Below are 19691 nucleotides of genomic sequence, written 5' to 3' on the forward strand. Positions count from 1 at the left end.
TAGTGTTATCAGCATTTTATTCCTCTAGAGGTCTTTCTTGTGTGATTATGGAGGAGGAGATGGTAGTCAGGATATGCAGCTTCTAACAGATATTCCTTCTGATGGATTTGGCGTGATGAAAGACAAATGGGGAGAACGTCAAACCCAGCAAGGAAGGCAGGGCAGTCTGGCAAGACTCTTCTAGTTTTTGGAGAGTTTCAGGAAATAGAATGGAAAAATTGTGCAATACCATTAGAGCAAACCTTGCTCCATAAATCAATCTAAGGAGACTGGCATTTGTGGTTGGTTTTTTTTTTATCCTGTAAAGTAAGCTAAATGTTTTTGCCATAACTGCAGAGAAGCAATAAAAGGCTAGCGAAGGCAAAGGTTATAAACGAATCATTTGGTGCCGACAGAGGGTCCGTAGATGCTGACAAGAAACAAAGAAAGTGAATAAGGCCAGTACTCTGTTCTGATAAATTTCATTGATTTTTGCACCCTGTCATTACGGTTGCAGCCTGCCCTGTTATCTTGTGGCTCCAAACCTTTCATTATGGCTTCAGGTGATAACAGCTGTTGATATGCTGCAGGAGGTTCCATTGACTACCATGGGGCTAAAGTACCATTTTCTAAGAAATAATTAGGAAAAACCCCATGGCTGGGTAGCTTTGATCTGCCTGTGGTGTTGTCCTTGCAGAGGACGTTGTATGCCAATACTGCATCTGTTTCCTGGATGGGTTCACGAAGCCTTTATGAGAGCATGCATGCTCTATAAAGCAGTATAACCAGAAGGGTCCCACTTGCTGTGTCAGTGCAAGCGCTGTGCTGCTGCGCTGTGCCTGGATTTTGTCAGACCACTGTGTTAAGAAGGTCCAATGTCCACCTCTTTCACATAAACACAGGTATCTGAAGCTTTTTGCTGCTGTGACTACCCTACTGTCTGTGCCACGTTAGGCAGTTTGTGTCTAGCCCAGGTATCTGCTCAAAGGTATAACAGCAACGTAAACATGTCGGTAGCTGTCAGACTTGCACAAGCCTCAAGTCACCAACATGAGCAAAAATAGAAAGTTAAAACATGAAAGCAGTCCCCAAATCCTGCGTGATTCCCTAACGGTATGAGGTGAGATACGAGGTACCTCCAAACCCCAAGCATTTTAAGCAAATAATCATCTCCCTTTACTCTATGTAAGTACGAATCCAGCCATTAGTTTCTAGTGTGTTTCTGATTTGACGCTGGGAGGAGAAGGGGGCCTGAAGCGCAGCCTGAAGAAACTTTTAGCAAAAGAGAGCACAGGCTGTGGGTGCGTGGTATAACATGATACTGGCATATGCTATGGGAATGCTGGAAATCTGCCAAAGCACCTGCAGGCTGCTTCTTGGCAGGAGCATTAGAAAGTACTTGGTTCCCTCTTTCTTACCAGGAGTTGGTAAAAGACTGAGAAGAGTATGTATGCATGTGTGGAGGAAAACTGGGATGAGAGGACAAAAGGAGCACAAACCAGGTCATGCTTTTAACACTCTCTGTAATATTGGAAAAGGAAATAACTGTAGACTGTTTGTTATGTTGAAGAAACACGAAACCCCAGCTCCAGCTCTGTTGAGATGAATGAATTTGAAAGGAACTCCTCTTTATTCAATAAATATGCTATATGGAGTTACTTATTGTAAGATTTCCATTCCTTTCCATTCCTCTGCAGCCTACCCTGTCATACCAGCTCGGGGTGCTGCAGTGCTCCTGCAGTGCTACAAATGTTTTCAGAGGATCACAATTCCACTGGAGCTTTTCTGTTCTTTGCTTTTATATGCAGATTCGTATTAGTGGGCAGAAAAGGTTATTTACTGCCATCACTGGAGTAGCCCTGAATCTGTCATCTACTCCTGCCTTTGACCTAGCGTATTGCATGCTGCAGTCCCATCTGCTTCACCATCCTGAACCTTTTAGTCTTCTGCAGCTTCTAAGTATAAATCAAAAGCCAGCACTGAGTTCAGGGAATCCCAAGTTGCAATGACTTACTTCACAAATATATTTCAAGGACAGGCTTGGACTGCAAGGCTGCTGTCTGTTAGGAAAGCAGGTAGAGTACAGGTCAGATGTCCATCACAGAGGAGATGAGATGGCTCTCTGGGGACCACCTGCTTGCCTGCCAACTGCCACTTGTTGCTCTTAAAGACCCTGAGGTTGCCTTGGAATAGGCTTGCTTGCTTTTTCTTGGCAAAAAAACCCTGAGTTTTGGGGGTGATGAGAAGTACCTTTAACTGGAGATGACCAAAGAATGTGGATTATTGAGCATTAGGATAGGGGGAAGGGACAGGAAAGCCTACTGGTATCTAAACCTGAAGCTTGGTTACACCTGTGACTCTGCTGACACCATTTCAGTTGGAAAGAAGGATATAGGGACGGAGGCTCGAGCGCTGCAATTCTTAACCTTCCTTATGAGGGCATCTAAAATCCAAAAGTCAAATCGGTAGTTGATCCCTTTGTCTTCATGGGTTTCACACAGAGAATAAATCTTCTCCAATGTATGTGTTCTGTAATACTTTTTTCTTCACGACTCTGGAACAGAGTTATATCTTAGAAGTTTTCACGGCCTCATTGATGTTTTGCAGGGCTCCCTCCTTGCAGCGCTGGAATGCTCTGTTGCTTTTGGTAGGTTGCCACACCACATTGTCTAGCCCCAGGCTAAGGGATTTTATTTATTTTTATTTTGCATTGTTTCAGCTGTTTTCACTTTTACTTTATTCTTTTGTAGCAGAATTTCTTCATGGATGTGGCAGCACATTATGTTTCTTGGTTTATGAGTTGCAGTTAATTAAATAGCCTGGTGGATTTGTTTGCCCTTATCTGAGAAATTTTAATACTGTAGCAGCAACAGAATGAAAGGTGAAACTTTGGGAGCTGAGCTCTTATCAAAGTGAGGGAAGAGTTGGGAAAGTTGTTCTTCCAGAACACTGCTGATCTGAGCTTTTTCTAGTTGTCTTGTTCCTGTTCAGTTAAAGTCCCTGGATGAGACACTGTCACTCTTGTAAGTGCAAAAGGAAATCTTTGCTAGAGTATATAGCAATGTAATTTGAAATGTAACTGTATGTGTGGTTAAATTGCATGCACATATAGAGAAAGAGAGATCTGTCCTCTACAAGCTCAGCATTGTTTTCTTAACTATGATTTTTAAAAAAATTTTTTTTTGCAGTGGTTGCTTTTCTTGATCCTGTGTTGCTTGTATGCTTTCTGCTCTTCATTTTATAGGTTTTCTAAGACACCATTAAATGACATTCTTCATCTCTTATTTTTACTTTTTTTTTTTTGAGCCAGTTAAATGATCAATTAAACTGTCTTTGTGAATGAAATCTGAATACATTTGTGTATCAGTAGCAAGAGAAATGTTGGCTGTCCCGTTTAAGAACTATAACTTAGCATACAGTGTTATTTTTTTTGTTTCAATGAACAGATAAGTACTGTTACCTTTCATAATAGAGCGACTGTTCACAGAGCGACTACTGAAGGGTTTACTGCAATAATAAGGTGAATTGAGCCAGTAATGATCAATTAAACTGTCTTTGTGAATGAAATCTGAATACATTTGTGTATCAGTAGCAAGAGAAATGTTGGCTGTCCCGTTTAAGAACTAAAACTTAGCATACAGTCTTTTGTTATTTTTTTTGTTTCAATGAACAGATAAGTACTGTTACCTTTCATAATAGAGCGACTGTTCACAGAGCGACTACTGAAGGGTTTACTGCAATAATAAGGTGAAACTGATATGAAGGGACTCATCTTGTACAATAAAACATAGCTCCATTTACTGATCTAGAAAAGGAGGAAATGTCTGAAGGCCTCCTTCTCATTTCTCTTGTAGGATTACCTCGACTGTATCACTGACCAGACCAAGCTCTCCCTGGGGACAGAAGAGCGATCAGCCCTCTTTGGAAACATACGGGATATCTACCGTTTCAACAGGTAAATTCATGTTTGACTAAATGAAAACAGTTCAATAGCCTGCATTAGTAGGAGGGAGCAAACCAAGAAAACACTCTTTTATCACTTCTATACAGCCAAGATATATAAATTGAGAAATGGTCTATCTTTGATTCTCAGCAGGGTTGGTTTGCCAAGATCAGATTTTTTAGCTGTTTATTTTATGAATCGCGTGGTCTCCATTTACTTTTTTTGTTTCCATGCTGGGTATTTCCATGAATTTAAGCCTAACCTGCTCTGTGCCCTAACTGAGCCTAATGCAAGACCACTGTGAATGACATTCTTGCCTTATTAAAGAGACGTTGTTTTATTCCTACTATATTGGGTCCTTTTGTGTACCGATATGCATCACCCAGATCTGGCTTTTGTAGTCTTATACTACTAGGGACCCCTGAATTAATTTCTCAAAACTGTGTTCAAGTACCTTTCCATTTATTGAAGGCTTCTGTTCAGTATCTTTACAGCCTTCTCTAAAACTCCACAGATGGGATTCTAGCATATATTGGGAGCCTGAAGTGAAATTTCTTGCTCGGATAGCTAGTGCCGTATTGTGTGAGACCTGCAGTATCTGCAATTTTAGGAACATGCTACTGCTACTTTTGTCTGAATCCTCTGATACTATAAAAATAATTAACTTATTCAATATTTAAGGAAAACCTGAATATTCAATCAATGCAAGAAATATATTGGCATAAAGTTCCCACGTCTTTTCTATCCCATTACTCCTGTAAAAGCTCTCCTAGCTTTGCTGTAGTTGACAAAATGTCTCCCAAACTACTGTGTTCTTTGAAGAACAACAGATAATTTAATTGAATCAAAAGAGGATTCTGAAGTGGAGGACTCGTGTCAAAGAGCATCATCATGGGAAGCTACTTTAAAGTGCTTCTGCTGCTGGGATCACTGTTCAGTATCAAAGGGAAGAGTGGGGACTGATCTATTCAGAACTTATGGACAAAGATGAAACCTAAAATCTTTTCCTGAAACTTAAAACAGCTACTGCAGAGTAATGGAAATACGCTTAACTAGAAAGCTGCTGTGTCCTGCTTCAGCTACAACAACTGACTTGACTGAATGTCTAATATGATAGAAAATACATAGCGGTAGCCTGATCATGTGTTTTAGAGCCATGAGACAATGACCGTGAGCTTACAGCTCCCCCGCGGTCACAGGATGGAAAAAAACAGTCCTGGCCATTACATTTTCTGATCTTTCAAAAGCTAGAGAAATGGCAGACTTGGTAGCTAGGACACATTTATACCAGCATCATTGCAAATATTACCTAATAAAAATACCTTCAAGTATGATCAGTCATTATACAGAATAATTGAGTTGCAAAAAAAGATTTTCAGAGGATAAAAAAAAAAAAGAAAAGAAGCAGCTTTGGGCAGTTTTAGAGATAGATATGTTACATTGGTTAAAACTCACTGGAAAGTTGTCCAAAGCCTCTGGTAAATTACTAATGTATTTTAGGCCTTCTAATTTAAAATTCTACAAGGAAATTGTGAGCTTTTAAGACTGAACACTCATTGTAGATCCCAATATAGCTTCAAGGGTTAAGTTCCCTCCTCTGTGAAACTTGGCATGTAGCTTCTGGGTCCTAAACATACTCTAGAGCCTTTTTATTTATTTTTACTTTTGAAAAAGGTCCGTTTGGCAGTTCTGTGTTAGTAGTTTCAGATGCTTTTTGTGAGCATGATTTTAGAGTTTCAGAATGACCTTGTTTTTCTCAACTTTGAATTTGACCAATTTGAATCAATGATCCAAAGGTTTTAGTCTTGGGGTTTTTTGGACTTTGTATAGATCTGAGAAATTTCATTTCAGTAAATGGGAATTTCTCTCAGCTAAACTACTTAGGATTTTTAGATGTTGCATTGAATGGCAGAAATGATGGTCAGGATGCTAACGGCTAGTCCTGTGGCTATGATCCCTTTCTGGAAAGCTATTTCTTAAGCAGAATCACTGACTATATACTGGCCCACTGGTCCTGCTCCATCTCTTGGGAAAAGCTCCCCCACTATTTATTTATTCGGAAGGGGGAAGCGTTCTCTAAGTCAGCATTTGCTGCCTTTCTTCCTTGGCCTCTCCTGTTGAGCTTCTTTCCAGTGTCAGTTTAGGATAAATTCTCCACCCGATATCATGACTCCGTTGTGAAATGGGAACTCTGCAGAGAAACGTGCTCAAGTTTAGTGATTCTACCAACACTCAGATGATCTTAGGAGAGGCCAAGCTGAAACCTCTGCTGCTGACACAGATCATCCTGCATGGTCCTTGTCCATCGGTGACTCCTAAAGTACAGTAATACAGTGCAAGGCCATTTTCTGTAACTGCCGTATTCAGCAGTTCCTGTGCTCTGAGCTTCACGGTGGTAAGGGCTGGCTTCTTGTCAGGAGGAGCCTTCATAAAACCTCTAAGAGCTCGCCTTTAATGGAAAAGTTTTTTTTCCGAGTGCAAAGAAATTAGTTTGGGCCAGTGGATTTTTGTGACAGTGAAGTTATAGCGAGGCTAAATTTCTTTTGATTGTTTTTTTTTTTTTCCTTTTTACTGAAAGTCTGAACTTTTCAGATTGATTTTCCAGATTTTTATACGGTGAAAATATTCAGCCATGAAGACCAGACTGTGCCTGCTATGTCCATTTTTGTTTTGAATGCTGTGCTTTGTCAGGCATTGAGAGAATGAAGTTTTTCGGAGATGCTGTAACTTTAGCGTTTATGGCTAGACTGCGCAGTTTTTTTTTCTTTTTACTGAAAGTCTGAACTTTTCAGATTGATTTTCCAGATTTTTATACGGTGAAAATATTCAGCCATGAAGACCAGACTGTGCCTGCTATGTCCATTTTTGTTTTGAATGCTGTGCTTTGTCAGGCATTGAGAGAATGAAGTTTTTCGGAGATGCTGTAACTTTAGCGTTTATGGCTAGACTGCGCAGTATTTGGTCATCAACTGGGTTTTTTTGTCATGGGTTCAGGACAAACCGTGCTGTTTCCTTCCTGCCTCTTTCCATTCCTTCCATTCCACCAAAATTGCCTGTCTCATGTCCCTGTCATTACCATCTCTCACTCGCTCCAATTCAGATCAAAAGGGAGGAGAAGAATTCTTGTGTCTTGTTTTAAAATGGTGTGGTGATGATATAAAATGAATAAAATAAGTGCCTCGCCTGAATTGTGTGTGCAAATATGGTGATTATTTGCAGACCTATAAATATGTTTATCTCATTCTTCTTGACCTCCTGTAGTCAACAGCTTGTTACTAACCTGCACTTTGTCATATTGAAAGTCTTCACTCACAAGGAGAAGATAAGTGTTTGGTCTGGAAAATAATTTGTACTCTAAAAAATCAAAGCATCCTAAAAGACATCATAATGAGAATTTTATTAATTTGACTTGAAAAGATAACAAATGCATTGCATGAAAAATTGTCTGTCTCTATGCCTACCTCTCTCATCCCAAAGGATTGAGCATTAGCTTTTGATGATGACCTTACAGATTCAAACTTTTCCAGCCCATAATAACCCAAACTGGATAACTCAGTACAGGGTCTTAAATGGCACTGGCACTTGCGGCATGCTTCAGTCTGACTCTTGTTAGCGATTCAGCTGCAAGAGCATCGAGTTCCTCTAACGCTACTTTCCTGCCTGGGTTGTTGGCACAAGCGAGTCGCAGAGGCCAAGAGCTGTGGTACTGTCTGTGAACAGCATAAAACCTCTGGATATTCAGGTGAAGAGAACTAATGCTTTTCTCTATTGTTTCTTCTGCCTCCTGTCACATACTTAAATGTAGCCTATAATAATAGCCCTGCTCTTTCACTTGGTGTCAACTTGGTATTATAGGGATTTATTTAAGTTTTCCAGGATTCCTGGGCGTGACGAATTTGTTGTTTTTTACAGTGGCAGGTTGCTCTTGCCAATTCCATTCTTACCAGCCAGATGAGGCATAGTACAGTATAGGTAATGAAATCTTTCAAAGAACAGCCCTTACGTTATGGGCTTGTGCTGAAGACACAAGCCATTAGCGTATTTACTACATAAACTTGGACTCATTGCATGAATATATAAGATCTCTAAGTGCAGCATTACTGTATCCTGTAGGAGAAATAATATGGTATTGAAGGACACTGTAGGAGTAAAATGGCAATCAAGGTGCTACGTACTCTAAGCCATCAGGAGAACGTCTGCCTGCCGGACAGCAGGAATCCTCTAAGCCTGTTCAGTGTGTTGGATGTTATTTCCAAAACTCATGTGTGGAACACAGTCAGTCATTATAATTAATTATTATGGTCAACGTTGCTACAGCTTGCTTCTTTTGCTGATGTAAAGGAGCTTCACAAGTGTGGGGTATCAAGCAAGGGTCATATTTTTACTCCCATTTTGATGAAGGGAGAAATTGAGGTGTGGAGGTTAAATCATTGCTGTACAGAGTGGCTTAGTGACCACTGAACCTAAGGTCTTGTTTGTCCTTGTTCCTTGTGACTGATTGCTGATTTCTCCCCTTCCTTCCTCCAGTAATTAGAGAAGCAAAGAACAAGTCAGCAAACTTCTCTGGTTTACTCCTTTTCTTACTTACACTGGGAAATTGTGTCTGCTTAGAGGGGAAAAGGTTAGTTCTCTCGCTACAGGCTTAGCAACTCTTATGCAAAACTTGGTCAGGGAACCAGCTGTGAACTGGGAGAAAAGTAGCTCTAAATGGAAAATCATCTGATGAGAAGGCGGGGGGGCGGGGCAGGGAGAAAAGTTCTATCAGAGAACAATTTGGCAGAAAACTCAGTTTCTTCTCTCGTTTTTCTGAGTACATCTTTCAGTAAGACTAAAGACTTTTTGGATCAAGGAGAGACCTTTGAGGTTTTCTTCTTCTGCTTGAACTCTTTCTTTCACTGAATTGGCTTTGGAGAACTGAGTTTCATACAACAGTGAACATGCTCCGTTATTGCTTTGCTTCTGTTATAATGAGCTCATTTCCTGCTTGGCATGTCAAAAATATAAAATCCTCTCAGTAAGGTTTTATTTTTATACATGCAGAATTTATATATTCCCTTCCAGAAAACTTTTTCCAGGCTAACCATTTTTCTTCAGTGGAGAGACCCACTAAAGGTAGATAAATTTTCCTGAGTGAGCTTATTACCGTTCTTCTTGCATGTGTAATACGTCCCTGGTTCTCATCTGTGTTTTTCAGACCAGCTCCTTATCTCACTCAGGCAAGTAAAGCTCCTAGAACATATGAAGTCTTTTTAGGACAGGGCATGTGCTTCAGTATCTTTTAGATTTTGTTAGTTTGAAATTGTGTTTGTTGTTATACAAGCTACGCAACCCTCTGACTACACCACTATAAGTACTGCAGAAGAGCTGTCAGTCTGAAGGAAGGGGCTCAGCTTTGCTTAGGAGATCAGCAATCCACGGTCATTTTGATGACTTGAATTTTTAAGGATGTGGGAATACAATTTCCTTAAAGTGCTCCTCTGCCTCCAAAAAAAACCACAAACCCAGCAGCTATACATCTAGGGGGAAGAGGGGCATCAAAGGGGTTCTCGCTCCTTTTTTAGGACTCCCTGCATTGTAAGTGCTTTGGGCATCACTGCCATGACTGATGAAGTGCTGTCTGGCTCCGAATATACAGGTGCGTCTATTCCAAGGTGTGCCATAATTGTCTTTCCTTTTCCTGTTCTTTGTTTTAGTGAACTTCTGCAAGATTTGGAAAACTGTGAAAATGATCCTGTGGCTATAGCAGACTGTTTTGTTTCCAAGGTAAGTGGCTACTGCAGGAGTTGCAGTACAGTTGCAGTACAACACCAGTTGCAGAGTGATATGGGGGAATAAGATTAATTTATTAGTTTGTGAGACCTAATTTTGACAGCTTGAGTGACTTCCACCCAGAAAAGTTAGCAAATCTGTGGAAAGGGAAGGAATATATAGGTGATAGGGATATGGCTCTGATTTGCATTTTAAAAAATCAAGAAAAATGTGTTATTTTCTTCAATAAGTGTATAGCAACTGGTGGAACTATTGATCTAGGGTTCATTTTTAGATCTTTTTTTTTTTTTTGTGGAGTATTACAGGGATTCATTTTTTCCCTCCTTTTTTAATATAGGTGATCAAGTGGTACTCCAGGTATGCCTTGTCAGGTTAAAAACAACTAGAGAATACAACTTGGCTGCATCTTTAGAAAAGGCAATAACTTTAACATACTTGTGGCCGTATTGTCCTCTGAGATGCATTTTTTTCCTGAATCCAGCAGCCATACCTTTAATTTTCTTATTAAAGGGATGGCCCAAAGTCTACCCTTAAAATTCAAATCTCATTCTGTCTGAAATACTTTAAATTTTCTCAACATTGATCTGACATCTTCATTCTATTGGGCAATTCCGAAGGCAAAAAGTATGGAGAAGGAAAAGTTGTCAGGTGCGGGAGAAATACAGGGAAAGAAAGTAGGTGTCTTTCATTACAGGAAACCCAGAGAGCCAGTCAGGGAGAAGAGGAATGGCTATAATGAGTAGGACAACAGGAGATGAAGTAATTGGGGCTACAGATGACTGCAGTTCACTGCAGACTTCACCAGAGAACCTACATTTGCCTTGAATCTGTAGAGCCCAAATGTGTTAAGAAATAATGCCATCTCCATAGTATTTCTGGGGGAAGAGGAACATAAGAGGGGCATGTGGTTGTTTAAATTTGGATAATCTCTCTATAGCAGTGTTTGCCTGTCTCTGTTTAAAAAAACAAACAAAAAAACCACCAAACCAAAAAAACCCACAAAACCTGTCATGTTTTAGGTTTTGTCGTGAACTCAGTATTGCCAGCACCAAGCATTCAATATAATAGGTCTAACACGAGGATTTAGCATTAACTGGACCACTCTATTTGGGCACTGTTGTGACACAAGGGATGTTATCGGAAAGGGGAGTGATGATACCAGCTTAGTGCTGCCATTTCACTGGATCACTTGCTTGAGTTGTGTTTGAGAAAGCTGTTATTTATCTAGCAATTGACCCTTTGTAAGCACTGAGAGATCTTAGTGTTGGCACTGCTACTACAAAAGTAGGTTGTATTTTTGCCCCGTTGCAATGGGGTTTATGGCATGTTGTTATCGCTCCAAATAGCCTATACTGAATTGAAGGAGAGAGAATGGGATAAGGGCAAGAGCAAAGTCCTGCTTCTGGAACGGAATAACCCCACGTGCACGCTGCGTCCGGCTGACTAGGAAATAGCTTAGCAGAGAAGGATCTGGGGTCCTGGCGGACAAGAAGTTGAGCATAAGTCAGCAGAGTGCCCTTGCAGTGAAGGCCAATTGTGAGGCCTTCAGGACATTTACAGATACCACAATCTGGAGCTGGTAGATCTTTCTGTTGTATTGCTTTCTTATAGTTGGGACCACTGGGACTACTCCTGGCTGGGACATGGAACAGAGGTGGTGCAAGTGATAATAGCAAGTCCAGGAAAAAGTTGCGCTCTCGTTCATATTGGCCAGCTGAAAGGAGTTTTCTGGTAGACTTTCTGGCCATTACTTCCAAAATCCATCTGCATATCATTGCTTGTGCTTTTTGTTCCCTTGTCAAATGCTTTCAGCATTTGTATTATTGGCAGGCAACTGCCTGATGGCTCAGAAATTGCTAGAGATTGCAGTCCTAACAAGCATTTTTTAGCTTCATCCAGACAAGTGCAAACACTTAAAAGCAAAATTAAACAATACCAAAATACCCCACAGTTCTGGTTTTGGCCGTGAAGATGTCATTACAGCAACTGCTGACTGTCTTAACAGACTCCAGTTGTCCATTCTTGGTTACTTGTATCTTCCCAGCATTGAATAGTGGAAATAAAACTGCCTTTTTTGGCAGTTTGCAGTCCTTCAAGTCTTACGGGACTTTGGCCATTTATTGTTTGATTGCTTTGAGTGTGCTAGATCTTCACTGTGAGTTAAGCACGGGGATAATATCATGCTGAAGTCATAGCTCACAGCGTTAGCTAATGGATGTAGCTCCACTGGAGCTTCTTTAATACTTCCAGTGGAACTGTGCTTAGGTTACACGAGCTCTGGCTCTACTGCCATTTTTTTCACCCTACCAGTTCAGCTGTGAATATCGTAGTTGTTGGGGATTTAAACGTATAATCAAGTTTTCACTGTAGGTACTGTGTTTACTTTTTGCATTTCATGAAGCTCAGTAATTGAATAAAATAATAGCCATTTCTTTCTTCAGGATTCATGGGAAATGACACAAGTTGGTTTGCATGTATAACAGAACAGTTATGCTTAAACTCTCGAGCTTGTTGGAACGAAAATGTTTGATATTTGTGAAAACATCTAGGGAGCTTCATTTTGTAAGGTCTAGTTTTGGGCCGTATTTGATGGACTGTTTCTTTGAACTTGACTTTGTTATTTGGTTTTGCTCAATAAAATTTGCTGTATAGCATTTTATACTTCCCTCACACAATCATACGTCACTCTTGTTTCCTGTGTATAGCTTTCATGCTTGAGCAGTAAACAGCCTTGCAACTTTTAATTTTAAGGGAAATAGCATAAGGATTATCAAATCACATTAGTGCACTTTGAACAACAACTCATAATTGTGGATTTGAATCTTTATCTTAACGTTTGTTGTGCTGAGTGCCCAAAGTAAATAGCTCCTAAAATGGCAGCTTTTATTTGTTAACAGACTTCAGCAAGATGTCTTTAGTGTAAACTAGCCAGTAACATAAAACTCACTAACAGATAAAATAACCATGCAAAGCTATGACTTTATCTAAATAGAAATATTTAATAACAGCTTGCAACATTGTATGAAATCCCTCTGCTTCCAGATATTTTAATTGGTTAATAACCACAGGCAAATATACATACAAATGCAGAAAAGCATGCTTTTTCAAAACCTGCTGTCTGGTCATGAATTGCTGCCTTTACCTTTCTACCCCAAGATGCAGATGGTATGGATGGGTATTTGTTTAAACAGTGTGGGATGGCTGCTGCACGGAAATAACCTGCCACTGAGGGTAGTGGTGTACTAGTTTAGTTTCTGCCAGCTCTGGTTCTGCCTCTTTGTCTAGAGGAACTGTATTAACTCTAGTACATTAAATGACTTGGAGACATTTTGCTGGTAACTGTAATCGGAGGCTGAAAAAAGGATTCCAGTGCAAGCTTAGCTATAGCTTAATTATTCACATAAAAGTTTGTTTATATGTTTTCTTGCCAGCTCAGTCTTTCATTTTCATAGTAACGATGCCAATGTTAATTACAAGATTGACTTCAGTATTCCACACGTTTACATTTAAGTGAGTTGCTGTGAAGGAGAGCTTAATTCTGGCACGTTGCTCTTCTCACTCAGCACCCCAGAAATTCAGAACATATGTTTTCTGAAAGACACACCAACAGCTTAACCAGGGGGAAAGGGAGAATTACGGTAATCTAGCATCTCATTAATGAAGAGGTCATCCAGACAATTGGCTTCAGCTTACGCTCTGACTCAGCTCATTTTCTCAGTCTCCATTTTCTTTTAAAGTGCCTTTTATGGCTATAAAAAAGCACAGTGTACCAAGAGTTGAGAGAAGGTCGGGGCTGTAGCCATGTGTTTGGCACTTCACTTCGTGAGGAGGAGACACTCAGTAAATTGATTCAGCAGCGGGGGACGAGCTAAGTATAGCTGGGATCTTCTTGTGCTTGGCTTTGCTCTTCAGGGTGAGTTGTAGTCAGTGTGGATGAACTCTTGGCTTGGGTCTCAGTTTTTGTGCCCTTTACCACACCAGCTTTGGGCCCCCAGATTAAAAAAGATCTCTGGAGCGACTCCAATCTTCCTGCAGAGATTTTTTTTTTTTTTTTTTTTTTTTTTGAAGACAGTTGAGGTGAACAAAATTATTTTCAAGCTAGGTAAGGATAAGACTGTCCAAAGAAATCCTGATGAGCATAGTTGGTGTTTTGCTTGCAGTGTGAAAGTATTGATAGAAATATATTAAATCCATCTTAGTCCAGGCTTTTCTGTTGCTTCTGAACATAATTCACAGCATTGGCTTTAGCCTGCAGGGCTTGTGCCCTGATAGGCTCCCAGTAACACAGTGCTCGCTCTGAGGAGTCTGCTGTGAAGGAGAGATGACCAGCTGGGCCCGTGAACTAAAGGTCCCTTCTTTGACTGTGCAGAGGTGCTGGGTGACCAGGCAGGCGGTGGGAGAATGGCTGTCCTGAGTAGTGCGACTTCTGTACTCAGGCTTAGGAAGAGCCTCTCTTGGAAGTGGCTCTCTTGGCTGCTCTCCCAGCATGTTCTCATGAATCCTGCTGATGCCTCGGCAAGGTGTTGATTCATGCCAGCTTTGTACATTTGAATGAATTAACAATCTCATTCTGGAGGCAAAATATATGTAATTGACTTTCTACTGGCAGTATGCTCGTGTAGCTTGGTAAAAGTAAATGCTCTCCGATGGTTTCGTTTGATGAAACGAGCTGTCGCGCAGTGAAGCACGCACACATATAAGTGCAGTATGAAATTTGGAGTCTTATCTGTTCAGAAAGCAGGGATGGTTGTGAAACCATTCTTAAAGTTTTTAGAGGTGTTAAGGGCATAAGGAACTACTTTTTTTTTTTTTTAAATACAAGTTGTTCCGGTAAATAGCTAGACTAACAGTCTTTGAAAACCAAAAATCCCATTGAAAATAGTTTTGACCTTGTGTTAAAAAAAAAAAAACCCAAACAAAAACCAAACAACAAACCACACCCCACCCTCTGCCCAAAAAACCCAAAACAAAACCCAAAGTGGAAGAGTGTGAAAAAGCTCCTGGGGATTTCAGACTTGCTTTTGATTTTGTGGGGAATGTACACTCAGTCCACTCTGAAACCCTGAAATGTTTGGCCTTGTGTGTTTTACAGATAATGCTTTCATTTGTTAAAATTTCACAACAGATATGCCTTTCTTTTTTGTTTGAAAAGCAGAACAATCATGTGACTATATTTATGACTAGAATATATATAGAGATATTTAAAAAAAAAATTGGCACAAAATGTTCTGTACTTTGCTTATGAAGTAGTTCTGTAAATTGCATTGTTCTGTGATTGTAGCCATGGGAATATATTACAATTTATACCAAAAAGCCCCTAAACAAAAACCTTGTATTAATATATACATATATAAAATAAATCACCTTATTTCATCATACTGAATTTCACCCTAATGCTCTCTCTTAAGCACCCTGACTTACTACGAGTGCTAGCTAGTTTGGTAGTGATTGCTGTAGAAATTTACACAGTGTAATGTCTGCAGCGCTCTGAGGTTTGTTAACTTTTCGTTTTGAGCGGAGAGGGTTTGGAGCTGTGGCCAGAGGTCCCAAGCATGGACATGGACAGGCTATGACACATGCTCGCTGTCCCTGGGTGTGGACACAGGGCGTAGGTACACTGCCGTAAAAACTAGCTGCAACAACAAAATTAGGCCAAGCATGAAAAAACAAGCTAAATTGTTTGTATCAAGCCTATATTTAGTTCCTTTGTTGGTTTCTAAGAGAAGAGCAGTTTAATAAGCTTACAGCCCACTAGTGAGTAAATGGGGATCGCAGTCCCCTAGAGAAACATTTATTAGAAGTTTGCTCAAGTTTTTTTGTTTGTTTGTTTGTTTTTTTTTGTTTGTTTGTTTTTTCCAGAACAGTTAATATTGAAATCCGGTAAGAAATACTGAAATTAATTGCAATGACTTGTATGCACGTGGAGTAGCATCTTACTTTACACGGGGTCCTTATGAATCACTGCTCAGTGCAGAAATCAATGGCACAACCTGCTTTACCCCTGTGAGAGGGGGAAGGGAACAATGCTGTTGGAAATGGGGGAGGGTACTGCCTGAACTGGCTCCTTCTGATCAATGGCCAAAAAACCCCACCCCAACAATGAGAAACAAAAGCCACAGCCTGCGTCATCCCTCTCCCCAAGTGGTGTTGCTCCTCAGAGCACTGTTGCCTTCTGTGAAGGCAGATACTTGGTCTCGCCATTCACCAGCGACCACCCCTAGGAGACGACCCCTCGCAGAGCACAGCTATTGTGCTGCAGAATGCCAGAGACCGTTCTGAAGATGCTTTGAGTGGAAACTGGAGTCTTGTTTGCTACCGGAGGATTGCTGTTTATCAGTCTAGGGCTCGGGAAAGAAAAAGTAATTGATTTTGGGAGCACTTTGCCCTTCTGCAGTGCTTTCTTAGTCTTTAGGACTCCAGCAAGCTGCAGAAATTGCGTGTTATTTGGGATAGAAGTTAGTAGGCAGATGTGAACTTAAAGCACAGGTTTCTGGAAACCTGTTCTTGCATGGAATTAAATGATGGTGATTAAGAAAAAAATCTTAGACCAAGGAGGAAAGAAATGGAACCCAGGCTTTTGCTCCGAGAAGCTTGTCAGCATTAAGTGTGGGCAGTTTCACTGTGGCAGGCAAGTGTGGAAACCCACCTAAATCTAGTTACAGCTTGTTTGGGTAATAACTGTCTGCTTTCACAGAGTCATAATTCACTTTAAAAAAAAAAAAATAAAAAAAAAATCGCTTTTGTGGCTTCTAATTTTCACGCTTAGACTGTGCTCAAAATGTGAAATATTTATAGTTATTTGAAAATTGCACACCGAACATAACCTGCAAAACTTACTTCTCCCAGTTAGGTGCTCAAATGTGAAATTATTTATAGTTATTTGAAAATTGCACACCGAACATAACCTGCAAAACTTACTTCTCCCAGTAAGCAGGTGTGTGCTTTAGCACACAAAAAACTAGGTATGTGCAAGTCAGCTGTTTGAAGGGGGTGTGTGGTGGTGGTGGTGGTTGGTTTGTTTGTTTGTTTTTTTAAGATGCATAGATTGTCATAAAGGACCTTGGAGGCTCTGTTGCAAACCCACTTGTTTTATCTCCGTGTAGGTTTCCTTGGGTTTTCCTTCAAGTAAAGGAAAAAACTCCCCCCAAAAAACCGAAATTCAATGAATAGGTCTCTGGTAGTGTTAGGACTATCACAGTGAAAGTAGAGAATTCATTGATCAGGAACTGGAGGAGGCGTTGTCTTGCTGTTATCGTCTTTTTCTTGCACACGTGTTAGCTGCTAGTTTCACAAAATCTGAATGTATGTAAACCTTTCCTCCCCATGCAGAGTGAAGATTTCCATATATACACGCAGTACTGCACCAACTACCCAAGGTAGGAATTCTGGGTTCCCTTTCTTCATTTGTCCCTTGGCCAGTTTATGTAATGCAAATTACAGTCTATACAAAAATATCAGCTTCTCCCCCTCCCAAATTGCAGGAAGGGTCAAAGAGTTTACCTTTTTTGTAAACAAACAAACAACCCCCCCCCAAAAAAAAAAACAACAAAAAAACCCCACAAAAATGAAATATGCTCCTCTAAAGTTTGTTTTGACTGTTCTTGTGATTCATTGCTATTATCCTCCATTAGAAAATGATGGTCTTATTCTGCAATGCTCCAAATATATAATTCTCAGTAAGAGAGAGTGGTTGCATGTCACGGGAAAACATAACTGAATGCACAAGATAACTTAAAAAAACCAACAGAAGCAGCAGTGATTGGATTAGGAACCTGCTGCCCTCTTTTACAAGGGAAGAAACAAACAATTCTTGACTTTACCTACAGACTTAGGGAGACAGCGTGTCTTAAAGCTATGTATTGATGTTTCCAGGTCGGTGGCTGTGTTGACAGAGTGCATGAGGAACAAGGCGCTGGCCAAGTTCTTCAGAGAGCGGCAAGAAGCGCTGCAGCATTCTCTGCCCCTGGGCTCCTATCTCTTGAAACCTGTCCAGCGCATCCTCAAGTACCACCTGCTTTTGCACGTAAGCACCCATTAGAAAAGTATTTAGCGTAGAGCTGCTGCACGTCGTAGAGCTGCTGCACATCAAAGTTCCTGCCTCTGGTACAAGGCTTGACGGTTAGAAAGGTTCTGGGTTTCCTTAAATGCTCTTTCTTTTGGGGTGTTTGATTTCTACATATGGAGACTCTGTCTTCGTCACTTCACAGCATATGCATATATTTGGAGTGGGGAATTTATGGTAATCGTTTTAGACACACTGAATCAGTCTGCGCATCCAAATAATTAGCTTTTTTTGTTTAAAACTGGTCTGTAATTCTCAAGTTGTTTGGAAGATTCTTGTCATGATTAAACACTTTTGTACATAAATTTATTGTTCCAATGAAAACCAGCATTTTTCCACACGTTGCAATGCTGGGGGTGGTTGAAAGAAGGACTAAATATGTATAAACACCCCGATCGGTAAGAATTTTGTGGAGAGGAATGACTGAGGAAGTGGGAACTCTTTCCATATTCAGTGAATTGAGTTAAGCAAGTTTCGGAAATTCCTGCTTTATTGTTAACGTTTTCCACATATGTTTCCTATTAGAGAGTCATGTTCTAGTGAAGTGTAAAGACACTGATCCTTATTTAAAATGTCTGGTGCTTTTCTGCTCTCCAACTGTAAAGTAATGCCTAGTGTAATTCCATCAGGGTTTTGTAAGTGTGTAGATATGTTCTGTGTTTTAAGAAAGCCATTAAACACTGCTGAAAAGGTCTCCTGTCAGCGTGCTGCGCTCTCTTTCTGTGCCTCTCTGCTCATGTCGGCTGCTGCTAGTATAGTTGCTGCTAAACTGACTGTAAAGGCTTGGCTTTATTAGTCATCTTGTGTTAGTCAAATTGATAACAACATGCAATAATAACAAAGGCAGGAACGTTGCATTTGAGTGATCACAATGCAAAGACAAAATAGTACACATAAAAACATAGTATTGTGTCCGGCTGGGAAAATTCATTTAGAAATAACAGGACTTTTTTTTCCCCCCCTGTCTTAGGAAATAGAAAACCACCTTGACAAGGACACTGAGGGCTATGATGTGGTGCTGGATGCCATAGATACAATGCAGAGAGTGGCATGGCATATAAATGACATGAAGAGGAAACACGAACATGCCATCAGGCTCCAAGTGAGTTCCCAAAGAGGTTTTATGGGTGTTTGTAAGCTGTTTTTGTCAATATATATGCCATTAACGTTTTTTAGTTTATCTTTTCTTTTAATCTTTGTCAGTCATAATTTAGACTCCTGTTGAGTATGCCTGTGGCTGTTTGATCTTAGAAACCATGGTCATAGCTGTTGCAGGAAAATCTCAGACATCTCTACCCTACAAGCAGCATCCTGTAAAGCATTTATTTTGCAGTAATATGGAACTTAAGATAACTTTTTTTTCTTCCTTTCCCTCAATTGTACAGCACTGCTGTACAACCCTAGGGCATGGCTTTGTTCAGAAGCCCTGTGGTTTCCGATTTCTCCCCTTTGTGCTGATTAATTTTGTTTTGAGGCGTTTCTTGTGCTGCTTCTTGTTTAAGTACTTTCCTCTTGGGCTTTTGAAGACTCATTATCAGTTTCTTTGTGAAAAATATAAACCTAGAAAAATGACAGTTAGAAAAAGGTTAACTTCGCTTCAAATGAAGAAATTTTGAGGAGAAAACAAAAGCTACGCCCTGAGTAACTTTTGGCATCGAGAGCAAGCTCTTGTAGACTTTTTACACGTCTTTCGTTCCGTTTCAAACTTCCCAGTGAATCCTGATTTTAAGTTACATTTTCACAGGAGTATTTATATGGCTTTAAGAAAATTGGGGGGATTTTTTAGTTTATAAAAGGGAGTAATAGGCTTATACCATTCCAGAAATCTACGTCGTGTTATTCTTTGTCCTTTTTTTCTTTTTAACATAAATGCAACTTACTGGCCCTCATTTTTTGTGGTGGGGTTTTTTTGTTGTTGTTGTTGGTTGTTTCGTGTAG

The 19691-nt window shown here is 40.2% G+C and overlaps 1 protein-coding gene across 1 annotated transcript in view; it reads left to right on the top strand.

Annotated features, from left to right (window-relative positions):
* The window catches only part of PLEKHG1 (pleckstrin homology and RhoGEF domain containing G1), a 67543-nt gene that overhangs the window by 20883 nt on the left and 26969 nt on the right, over positions 1–19691 (top strand). The window contains exons 3-7 of the mRNA XM_009281404.2: positions 3834–3934; positions 9616–9685; positions 17021–17067; positions 17564–17714; positions 18724–18855. Of these exons, the coding sequence (XP_009279679.1) occupies positions 3834–3934; positions 9616–9685; positions 17021–17067; positions 17564–17714; positions 18724–18855 (501 nt within the window). The remainder of the gene's footprint in view (positions 1–3833; positions 3935–9615; positions 9686–17020; positions 17068–17563; positions 17715–18723; positions 18856–19691) is intronic.

This window comes from Aptenodytes forsteri, unplaced genomic scaffold, assembly GCF_000699145.1.
Source record: "Aptenodytes forsteri isolate BGI_AS27 unplaced genomic scaffold, ASM69914v1 Scaffold82, whole genome shotgun sequence".
Lineage (NCBI taxonomy): Eukaryota > Metazoa > Chordata > Aves > Sphenisciformes > Spheniscidae > Aptenodytes > Aptenodytes forsteri.